The sequence below is a fragment of the Oncorhynchus nerka genome, linkage group LG9a (genome assembly GCF_034236695.1).
Source record: "Oncorhynchus nerka isolate Pitt River linkage group LG9a, Oner_Uvic_2.0, whole genome shotgun sequence".
Taxonomy (NCBI): Eukaryota; Metazoa; Chordata; class Actinopteri; order Salmoniformes; family Salmonidae; genus Oncorhynchus; species Oncorhynchus nerka.
In genome coordinates, this window is record NC_088404.1 from 21,613,283 (window position 1) to 21,624,291 (window position 11,009).

Here is an 11,009-nt window from a genome sequence, read left to right on the forward strand (position 1 = left end):
GCTTATTTCTTTCTGGCCACTCTTCCGTAAAGCCCCGCTCTGTGGAGTGTACAGCTTAAAGTGGTTCTATGGACAGCTACTCCAATCTCCGCTGTGGAGCTTTGCAGCTCTTTCAGGATTATCTTTGGCAGCTTCATTTAAATAGTACCTGCAAAACACCAATCTCGAAGTCAAAAGTGAAGAGGCAACTCTGGGATGCTGGCCTTTTAGGCAGAGTTCCTCTGTCCAGTGTCTGTGTTACTTTGCCCATCTTAATCTTCTGTTTTTGTTGGCCAGACTGAGGCATCTGTTTCTCAAACTAGACACTAATGTACTTGTCCTCTTGCTCAGTTGTGCACCGGGGCCTCCCACTCCTCTTTCTATTCTGGTCAAAGGCAGTTTTCTCTGTTCTGTGAAGGGAGTAGTACAGAGCGTTGTATGAAATCTTCAGTTTCTTGGTGATTTTTCGCATGGAATAGCTTTCATTTCTCAGAACAAGAATAGACTGACGAGTTTCAGAAGAAAGAATTTGTTTCTGGCCATCTTGAGTCTGTAATCAAACCAACAAATGCTGATGCTCCAGATACTCAACTAGTCTAAAGAAGACCAGATTTATTGCTTCTTTAATCAGGACAACAGTTTTCAGCTGCGCTAACATAATTGCTAATGATCAATTAGCCATTGGAACACATGAGTGATGGTTGCTGATAATGGGCCTCTTGTGCACCTATGTAGATAATCCATAAAAATAAAATCCTGCCATTTCCAGCTACAATAGTCATTTACAACATTAACAATGTCTACACTGTATTTCTGATCAACTTGATGTTATTTTAATGGACAGAAAATGTGCTTTTCTTTCAAAAACAAGGACATTTCTAAGTGACCCCAAACTTTTGAACGGTAGTGTTGTTATAGTGGTGTATATATAAAAAAAATGCTCTTCTATAATACAAAGGAAACAATGTATTCTGGGAATAAATGAAAACTGAAGGAAAATTAAAATAAATATTCTCTCACAAAAAGAACAAAGTCAACATTTGTGTTTCCATAGTCATGGTGAAAGCATGTTGGGGAACGTTTTTGTATTGAACACAGTTCTGAGCGACATATACAGACTATAGACCAGCTCTCAAAGCACTAACCCCTACTTCATAGGAACTAATTACTGTATCTGAAAAAAAAAAAAAAAAAATTTACAAACAGACTGAATAAAATAATATTCATATACATAATTGCAAGAAAAAACAAGAGAGACACAGACAATGTTGAAAAGTGAATGAAATGAGTAAGAAATAAAACTTACTGACAAAACAACGCAAGGGGACCAAAGTGAATGATAAACGTGTAGCAGTTGATTCAATGCGAGCTACATCTGAAACACTTCAACTTTCTCTGTCTTTGTTTGGCACCCTAGTTCACTACTGCTGTCTCAATGTATTTCACATGTAGTTCATTATACACAACTCCACAAAGGCTCTTAATACAAAATATAAATATTCTCTATATACAGAACAAAAGCGCATAACTTTGATCAGCTGTGTATCTGTACACATTCGTGCGTACTGTCCGAGTGTATGCAGCTGCCTAGGTGTCTTTGAATCTGTTGACACCAAGTTGATGAGGATCAGAGTGTGATGATGACTGCTGTTGCCAGTTTGTTACATATATATTTCAAACATAGATAAATGAGGGAATAGAGTTAATCACAGGTCAGCATGAATGCGAGGCATTTCACCTGAGAGATCATCCGTTCAGATTGGAGGACTATACCCCTTTTTATCTAACCTAAAGCCACTATGCCCTCAAACATTTGCTGCCAATGTTTAGTGGAAATATTTGGGTACGACATCAAAACACTTAATTGTTTACACAGAAAAATCTTATAATACACCAGGATCCAAAAATAGAATCACACATTTGTTTTTTTCCATAGAAAATGGTAAAAATGATTCTTCAATTTCCTTACATAATACATTTTTGGGAACTCAGCTCAGAGGTCAAAGGTTAAGAATCGGAACATCAAAGAGGTCACACAGGCCTTCGGTTTCGTCCAGGTTATATATGTAGTCGTGGTCACCCGGAGGGGGAGATAGACGAAGTAGTGGAGAGAACACTAGGAAAAAGAGAGGGACATAAGAGATTAAAAGTAGTGATGCACCGATATGCCATATTTGGCTGATACCCGATATTTTCCTTGTCAAATACCCGATACCGATAACCGATATAAGAAAAATGTACTAGCATTCTAGTACAGTTAACACACACGAACGCAGCGATCTAAGACACTGCATCTCAGTGCAAGAGGCGTCACATAAGTCCCCGGTTCGAATCCAGGCTGTATCACATCCGGCTGTGATTGGGAGTCCTATCGGGCGGTGCACAACAGGACCAGCGTCGTCCGGGATAGGCCGTCATTGTAAATAAGAATTTGTTCTTAACCGACTTTCCTAGTTAAATAAAGGTTACACACACACACACCACACTGACCAAAAAGTTATTTTGTTGGCATTTACGCATGTCCCCATTACCAGTAAAACAATCAAAACCTATTTATTTCACTTACTTGCTGCGCTGTTTCGTTGTTCAGTCGTTTCGTTCTTAACCAGGATTTCTATGGAACGCCGTTTGGGTCTTTGCGTGTCGAAAAAAGATACACGTCAAATAACACTATTTGACGTGTTAAATAAGCTTGTTGAACAATCAGGACCTGAATATGACTGCACGTCACATAATAATTTAACGCATTCATAATTTTTGTACGTAGTTATTACACATTGATTACACTATCACTCGTATTTCATATGTCACAACGATTCATCAATACATATGCTATGATGCTGGTAAAGTTGTCTCGCGCACCTACAGTGCTGGTCATAAAAAAAAGCTAGCTAGCTCGCTCATGGATGCAAACCATGTTCTTCCCCAAAAGTATAGCAAAACGACAATCTGTTTCAGTAGCTATAGTTAGCTAGCTAACTATATAGCTAGGCGTCATCATCTAAAATAACCCTACTTTATAAGACAGTTCTTATTTGATTAATGGTGGTCGGACCCATCTATGTGAAGCTAGCCACAATAAGGATTAGCCACAATTGTTGACTTTGCGGTTAGCCTTCAAAATAAGAGTTTGTAATTGACAGTGATGCAAATGAATACAAATAATAGAATTCTGCCAGTATTGAATAGATCATGCTAAATGAGGTTGGAATGTTATAGAAAATCAACAAAAGACAATCATTTGTTAATGTGACAAAAATCTGTTGAAATCACACTGGATGTATTATACTTTAGAATTGCATTGGGGGCATACTTATTGCACAGCCTTACCTATGGATTGTGGATCAATGACATGGGGTATCAGTCTACTCAGTGACACCCAGAGAACATTAGCATCGTAGCTCTCATTGCAGGACTCTGAAACAAGTTAATTGAGCCACATTTATTGTCAACCTGTGTGTATTGAACACTATTCCTGAGGAAAAACAATACTACGTGGATGTTTTGGAGTCTGATAAAAAATATCTTGAGTATTGAGTAGACTGATACCCCATTTCATTGATCCCCAATCCTTAGGTAAAGCTGTACAGTGCAATATGAATGTCAATACACACAATAGGCTAACTGGGAAGGTGCTTTCACACAGTCACAGTCCCGCGATAAGAGCTACAATGTTAATATTTGCATAAGCTCTTCAGTTGTGTTCTGTGGGTGTCACCGAGTAGACAGATACCCAATTTCATTGCAACACATTCCAATCCATTCCATTAACATTATCTAGTCTAAATATGGCAAGATACCACCAATTAACCTTTTACATCACTTTCAAAGAGGTACTTTTATTTTGAAGGCAAACCGCAAATTCCACTATTGTGCAAAATCCTTATTGTGGCTTGCTTCACAACACATAACCCGGTCTGGTCGAGCCTCACTAGCCAGATGAAGCTAGCTGGCTGCTTATAACGTTAGCTTTGGGCAACAGGTTTAACTAGCTGGCTAGCTACTTACGGTAAGTTCAATTTCAATGGGCGAACAATAAGTGGCTACCTAGCTAATACTTACTCACAAGGATTCCTAAATCATTGCTAAGAATAATGAAAATGACTGCAGTTGTAGGCTGGTTGTATTGGTGCTAGCAAGGTACCAAGATACCCCAGAAGTTGCGGTCGAACAAATAATGCTTTATTACCAACGCGGTATTGTAAACACATCGTTTGTGGCCGGTGTTTGCAGACCTTTTTTGTACAGCTTTGACAGTGCTACTGATAGTAGTGGTGGCACTTGGCTTGCACGTGCAAATTCAAAACACACAACATTCTATAATAGAACTCTGTTATATTATTATACTGTTATTTTACATGTCAAATTAAAAGCTTTATTTAACGTGTCAAAGTGTTATTTGACGTGTATCTTTTTTGACACGCAAAGACCCAAACGGCGTTCCATCGTATGTCGTGAAGCTAATAGCAGGGACGCTATTACTGTGTAACTTCCGGTAGGGCAACATCTGAAAAATAGCGCACTTGGTTGTGTATACCCGTGCTCGACCAGTCGGCGAAAACCAACATCACCCATGACAGAGAATAGTTGATTGTCAAGGGCAATGAATTCCATTATCTTGGCGTTAAAGGATTTTGCCTTTTGAGTTGTCTCGCAGAATTGTTCTTACTCTTTCAAATGACTGCTCGATCCACACAGCAGACATTGTGGGCTAGGTTAGGAATGCTGTGTTACACATGTAGCACAACATTTTATGTGGCGTCATTACGTCATGTACCTACATTATATAGGTATGCACGTCAGTTTTGACATCGGCTTTGCACATCGGCGTTAAACTAGACATTGGGCCGATACCAATGTTGGCATTTTTAGCTAATATCGGCCGATTCCTATATGTTCACCGATATATTGTGCATTCCTAATTAAAAGACAATCCTCTTTTAGTTGTGATAAGTTAAGTAAATCTTTGCTGATCCACAAATCCACGTCAGCAGAACTGTATACTTAAGCAAGAAGGCCTGAGGTGGTGTGGTATATGGCCAATATACCACAGCTAAGGACTGTTCTTATGCACGTCGCAACGCAGAGTGCCAGGATACAGCCCATAGCCGTGGTATATTAGCCATATACCACAAACCCCAGAGGTGCCTTATTGCTATTATAAACTGGTTATCAATGTAATTAGAGCAGTAAAAATAAAATGTTTTGTCATACCCGTGGTATATGGTCTGATATACCACGGCTGTCAGGCAATCAGCATTCAAGGCTCGAACCACCCAGTTTATAAATGTCAACTTACCCTCGGAAGACATCAACTCCTCCAACAGGTCTGCACTCATGATCTCTACTCAGAGAAATGGTGTGAAAGAGAGGGAGAGATATGGGAAATGAGGATGAGGGGTTAGAATAAAGATATACAACATCTATTCTGGTATCTATAATTTCAAATTATTGTCTATACATTGATATAATCTGTAATAGCATGTTCATACAGTGGTTACACATGTCAACTCCTTCAATAGACGTCATACTATTTTGAGGTGATCTTTACCTTTAGTCGGGTCAAACATGTCAGAAAGTTCTTTGGGGAAATACAGCACTACAAACAGAAGACAGAAAACATTAGTCACTCACTCAACAACTCCCAAAAACGATTGATACAAAGAGTATCTAAACACACTAAATAAACCTAGACTCTGATGTAAATTTAGTAGTTATGCGGTATCCCCCTTGTATGAATTTGTAGCAGGATAGAGAAGCATCATGATCTTAGGGAAACAGCAGATGACACTTACATTCTGAGGGGTCAGCCTTGATTGGTTCAAAGACTGCTGAAGAAGAACAGCAGCCATCCAATGAGGCAGAGGACTGGAGAGGCTGGGTGTCCAACAGGGGAGTCGATTGGGCATTTGTGTTTGTAGTGGGTGTGGAAACAGTCGGTGTGCTGGACACTGTAAAAGAAGGATGGTGATATAAGTGACATCTTTTTCTGCAATTTCACTTCATCACGTAATAACTACGCTGCTCAGATAAAGACCAAAATCGTACCTGCAGTGGTGACTGCCTGATTCGAAGTAGCTGTGCAGGCAGGTAAGAGTGTGGCAGGACTGGGGTTGGAGGAGTGGGCCAGAGGCTGGCTGGGCTGTGAGGGGGCAGTAGGTGTCTGTTTTGTGTTGGCAGCAGCAGCAGCAGCAGGCACTGGAAGGCTCTGGAGCATGTCCTCGGGTGGGGGGACGGACAGCACCACTGGAGACGGGCTGGATGGGTCCTTGTTCACAAGGAGAACCTCAATGGGTCCTGCTGAGCTCTTGAGACGGATCTGATACTTCTTCTGTCCAATCAGTACCTGCCAACAATCACTCAGTCAGACGGTCGTGGCACAGGAAAGTCCAACTCAGATTCTGTAGAGCTGCTGCGTGTAGGCCTTTGTCTCAACCCAGCACTGACACAGTTGATTCATATAATTGTATAAATCGTTGTCCAGACTGCAATTAGTTTATTTTTAAAAGTAGAATTAGTGCTAGGCTGGAACAGAAGCCTGCACAACCGTGGCTGGCTACCATCCACATCGCTCCAGCCAAACTGAAGTTTCTTCTTCACAGTGAGTCTAGATTTGCCTTCCTCCCGCTATGATTTCTAGAATACGAACACATTCTGACCGTTCTGATTGGTCCCAGATACCGAAGGGTTGGGCAAGAGCCAGCCTACATAATGACCTTATCAACTTTGATATTCTGATTGGTTAAATTTGTTTGAGACGATCCAATCGCTGATTGATTTATTTTGTACAACGCCCATTTTGAAGTCACACAAACGATCTCTAGGATTGCTGATTCAGACTGAATGTATGTAGCAATCGATAGAGAAGAGGAATTAAGTTCAGGGTGTGTCGTCAGGCCATGCACAACCAACAGCTCGCCAGAATCCAAGTTGGAGACCCCTGGTCTGAGGATGGTGAGATAGAAAGGGGAGAGTAGTTGGGTCTAACAGTACAAACACTTACCGACTCAGGTATGGGCACCTCCAGTTGTGTGCCTGTGGGAGCGCGGATCGCTAGGAGAGTGTCACCTGTGGAGGCCAGAGATGGGGTGAGTGGGATTTTTAAAATTATTATTATTATTATTTTTAAATAGGTAGAACCAACAGGTAATTGAAGAACACAGAAAAATACAAGAGAGAAACATACCTTTGAAAGCACTACAGAGGTCTTCATGTTTTACATAAGCCATAGTGTGCTTGTGTTAAGGGTCAAGAGTTTATTTACTACTGCAACATGAATTTAAGAACTAAGCATTGAGTTAAAAATCTGATCACTACCATCTAAAGCATCTTGGGGTGACCTTAACCCATTTTGGCGCAGCGGTCTACGGCACTGCATCTCAGTGCAAGAGAAGTCACTACATTCCCTGGTTCGAATTCAGGCGGTATCACATCTGGCCGTGAATGGGAGTCCCATAGGGCGGCGCACAATTGGCCCAGCGTCGTCCGCGTTTGGCCAGGGTAGGCCGTCATTGTAAATAAGAATTTGTTCTTAACTGACGTTCCTAGTTAAATAAAGGTGAAATAAATAAATACAAAATATCTAGTACCTAACACGCTAGATCTGCTAAGCTTAGTGACTACTAGACAGAGGGATTGTAGTTGAGGATATGGGCTGTTCTGTGAGTCGTCTGTGACGTTCATGATGCTCTGCTGGACCCAGACCCTCTGCTGATCCAACTCGTGCTCCCGCTTGTCCAGATCATCCAGTTCTGCCTTCAGATCAATGAGTTTATCGGCTATCTCCTGTGTGTTACAGCCAGGACCAACACCCCTGGGGACAGGAAACAGGTATCACAAAGAAATGTACCGTGTTGTGGTATCAACAATTTGCATATCTAATTTCACAGGAAATGTTTATAGTTTTCAAAATCTATTTCAGAAATAGAGCACAACACAGGAAGTGTTATCACTTAGCAACGGCTATGGAGGAAAAAGTGGGGCTCTCGGAATGTTCAGACAGAAACCCCATTGACCCAACTCTCTAAATATATGACTCTGGATAACACACACAACAGTCAACGGCAAGGCATTGGTAGGAACACAGTTAAGACACCTCTCCTTATCTGACTTCACTTACATAACAGACAGCTAGCACACTTGTAGTTTCTGAATGGCGAGAGGGTGTCACCCAAGATTTACTAACGGAGCCCATAACGCCATGCCCTTGACTTACTTCCACTGAATACTGTTCTTAGACTTCTTCTCGATCAGTCCGATGCCCTCAAGCACATTGGTGATGTCGTAGATGCGCCGCTTCTGTCTTACAGCTAGGGTGTCTGCTGCCTGTGGGAGAGAAAGAGTGGTCAATGTTATTTATACATTGGTGTAGAGCAGTTTGGGGGTCCATTGAACAAATCCACAGCTAAAAACAAATAGCTTGGTAGATTCTATAACGTTGAGGAAGTTTAGCTATTCATGGGCTTCAAAGTTACACATAACTGAGTCTTCAACAAGCACTTACAGCAATAAACATATGGCTAGTGCTGATAACTACGATGGGTTAATCCTCATTACTGCAATGCTGGTCAGTCACGCCCAGCCTAAACAAAACCTAACATATTGTCAGCATAATTTAACCAATGATAATTTTGACTTGCGGATTTATTTATTTTCTAGCTACATAAAAGGGTGTGTGACTCTGAACCGGGTTCGGGTTTTAACTATTTTGCCAGATCCAGTTCATAACAACAATGTGCAGCCTTGCGTGCTTGTCTTCATTGCGGCTGCAGGGGGCAGAATATATAAAGTTAGCTGGCTAGCTTGCTGCTTAGTACCTCAACCAATGACTGTATGACCTCAACAGAGGAGTTGAAGTAACGTTACTTGGCAACTGGCTAGCCAACTTTTCCTACATTCAGTGGACTGGCAAATTGTAACAAACTAGGGAGTTAATTGAACTATTCAAACACATAAACAGAAGAAAAAAACACTTGACCCAACGTATCACGCTGATGGCTAATGTTAGCTAGCGAAAACCTTGAATTAGATTTACTACTAACAGTAGCAAGCCACAAGCTACATGTACATCCGCGTGCCAACAACACAAAGAGTAAGGCATGCTTACTGCTTTCAGGTCTAGAACTCCATCCTTGGCCTCTTGTAGCAAAGATACAAATTTGGTTGTAAGCAATCCTAGACTCTTCTCGTGTCGACTTGGGGTTTGGGGTTGAAGCGAGTCTCCCATAGCTCCAAATTCGGTTCTTTCCGACTCCAGCTCCATCTGATTAGGAATTCTTGTTCGAATCCGTACAACAGTAACGTTAGCTAGCCGGCCCCAAACTCACTTGCTAGCTAGAAACCCCTTTACATTCGCCGTGCTAAAGTGCAATTTACCTATATAAAATACTTTGCATGGTACCAATTGTAGGATAATCCAATATGGTCCGGTCCAGATTATTGACCTGATAATTTTTTTAAAACAGGCCTGCAAAATATTTCAACGAGCATACGGTCCGAAGCCGTTGGACACACGAGGTAATGCTGGGATGGTTTGGTTTGTGAAGCCAAGGGGCCACCTGCAAAACATGAGATACTATGAAAAGCGTACACTATAAATTGTAATCGTTTTACTTGACAAGAAAGTCAACTGTTGCTAGTAAAGCATTTCGCATTATTAGATATTACCTCATCACATATGCTAAATCACAAGATCATTAAATGTTTGTTTATTATGGATTAGACTGCAAATGTGGCCCTTTAGGGACAGTTCTATTTTCTACATGCCCTAACTACTTTCATTTTACAGTCAAATAATATAATACATTTTTCGAGGATATGCTTAGGCTAAATCTTTAGGATTTTACAGTTTGAGAAATGCTTAATCAATTGCAATTCATGTACCAGGAAATTAAAAATGAGAATATGTGGTGCCTATTTTGTCTGATATTACTACTTTTTTTCATTGCATACTCATTGCTTTATAGACATTATATCGCATACATGAAGAAAATCTCAGTGGTAATGACAAAAAAGCTATGGTCACGCTAGTGACAATGACTGTGTAATAAATAGAGAATTATAGATGGCAAATTCTATTTACCAGAACACTGTTTGTGCAAATGTGCGCATGCGTGTACGCCCATGTCTGTCACTTTGGAGAAGAGGAGCGCAGAGTGCTGTCACTATGGTTGGATCTGAACAACATGTATGGTGTGTTCAATTGTTCTGTGTGGATATGCATCTACCTCCTCATCTTCTTCCGAAAGGTTAATAGACCCAAAAACTTTCCTCCTGGTCCACAACCCATTCTAATATTTGGGAATCAAATCAAATCAAATCAAATCAAATTTTATTTGTCACATACACATGGTTAGCAGATGTTAATGCGAGTGTAGCGAAATGCTTGTGCTTCTAGTTCCGACAATGCAGTGATAACCAACAAGTAATCTAACTAACAATTCCAAAACTACTGTCTTATACACAGTGTAAGGGGATAAGGAATATGTACATAAGGATATATGAATGAGTGATGGTACAGAGCAGCATACAGTAGATGGTATCGAGTACAGTATATACATATGAGATGAGTATGTAGACAAAGTAAACAAAGTGGCATAGTTAAAGTGGCTAGTGACATAAGAATGCAGTCGATGATCTAGAGTACAGTATATACATATGCATATGAGATGAATAGTGTAGGGTAAGTAACATTATATAAGGTAGCATTGTTTAAAGTGGCTAGTGATATATTTACATCATTTCCCATCAATTCCCATTATTAAAGTGGCTGGAGTTGGGTCAGTGTCAATGACAGTGTGTTGGCAGCAGCCACTCAATGTTAGTGATTGCTGTTTAACAGTCTGATGGCCTTGAGATAGAAGCTGTTTTTCAGTCTCTCGGTCCCAGCTTTGATGCACCTGTACTGACCTCGCCTTCTGGATGATAGCGGGGTGAACAGGCAGTGGTTCGGTGGTTGATGTCCTTGATGATCTTTATGGCCTTCCTGTAACATCGGGTGGTGTAGGTGTCCTGGAGGGCAGGTAGTTTGC

General features: G+C 40.8%; 1 protein-coding gene across 2 annotated transcripts; it reads right to left on the bottom strand.

Moving 5' to 3' along the window:
- Positions 1 to 557: 557 nt before the first annotated feature.
- On the bottom strand, positions 558 to 9,527 carry LOC115134040 (transcription factor E2F4-like). 2 transcript variants are annotated; one of them, XM_065022412.1, is made up of 11 exons: positions 9,086 to 9,527; positions 8,195 to 8,304; positions 7,631 to 7,792; positions 7,166 to 7,209; positions 6,983 to 7,047; positions 6,028 to 6,325; positions 5,775 to 5,930; positions 5,531 to 5,578; positions 5,279 to 5,323; positions 2,546 to 2,613; positions 2,006 to 2,095 (listed from the first exon to the last, which is right to left on the bottom strand). In XM_065022412.1, the coding sequence occupies exons 1-10, from the start codon at positions 9,239 to 9,241 to the stop codon at positions 2,594 to 2,596; spliced, it is 1,104 nt and encodes a 367-aa protein (XP_064878484.1). In that variant the 5' UTR covers positions 9,242 to 9,527; the 3' UTR covers positions 2,006 to 2,095; positions 2,546 to 2,593. The 2 variants fall into 2 exon arrangements, with proteins under 2 accessions (XP_029523446.1, XP_064878484.1); XM_029667586.2 differs by lacking the exon at positions 2,546 to 2,613 and having other exon boundaries at positions 558 to 2,095; positions 9,086 to 9,526.
- Between the last annotated feature and the right edge of the window lie 1,482 nt (positions 9,528 to 11,009).

What these genes read in the sequence shown, in the direction of transcription:
- LOC115134040 (XM_029667586.2), bottom strand. Translation starts at nt 9,241, where the DNA reads ATGGAGCTGGAGTCGGAAAGAACCGAATTTGGAGCTATGGGAGACTCG. An exon ending in GAGTTCTAGACCTGAAAGCA is followed by an intron (nt 8,305 to 9,085) that starts GTAAGCATGCCT and finishes TCTCTCCCACAG; the next exon opens with GCAGCAGACACCCTAGCTGT. An exon ending in AAGAACAGTATTCAGTGGAA is followed by an intron (nt 7,793 to 8,194) that starts GTAAGTCAAGGG and finishes TCCTGTCCCCAG; the next exon opens with GGGTGTTGGTCCTGGCTGTA.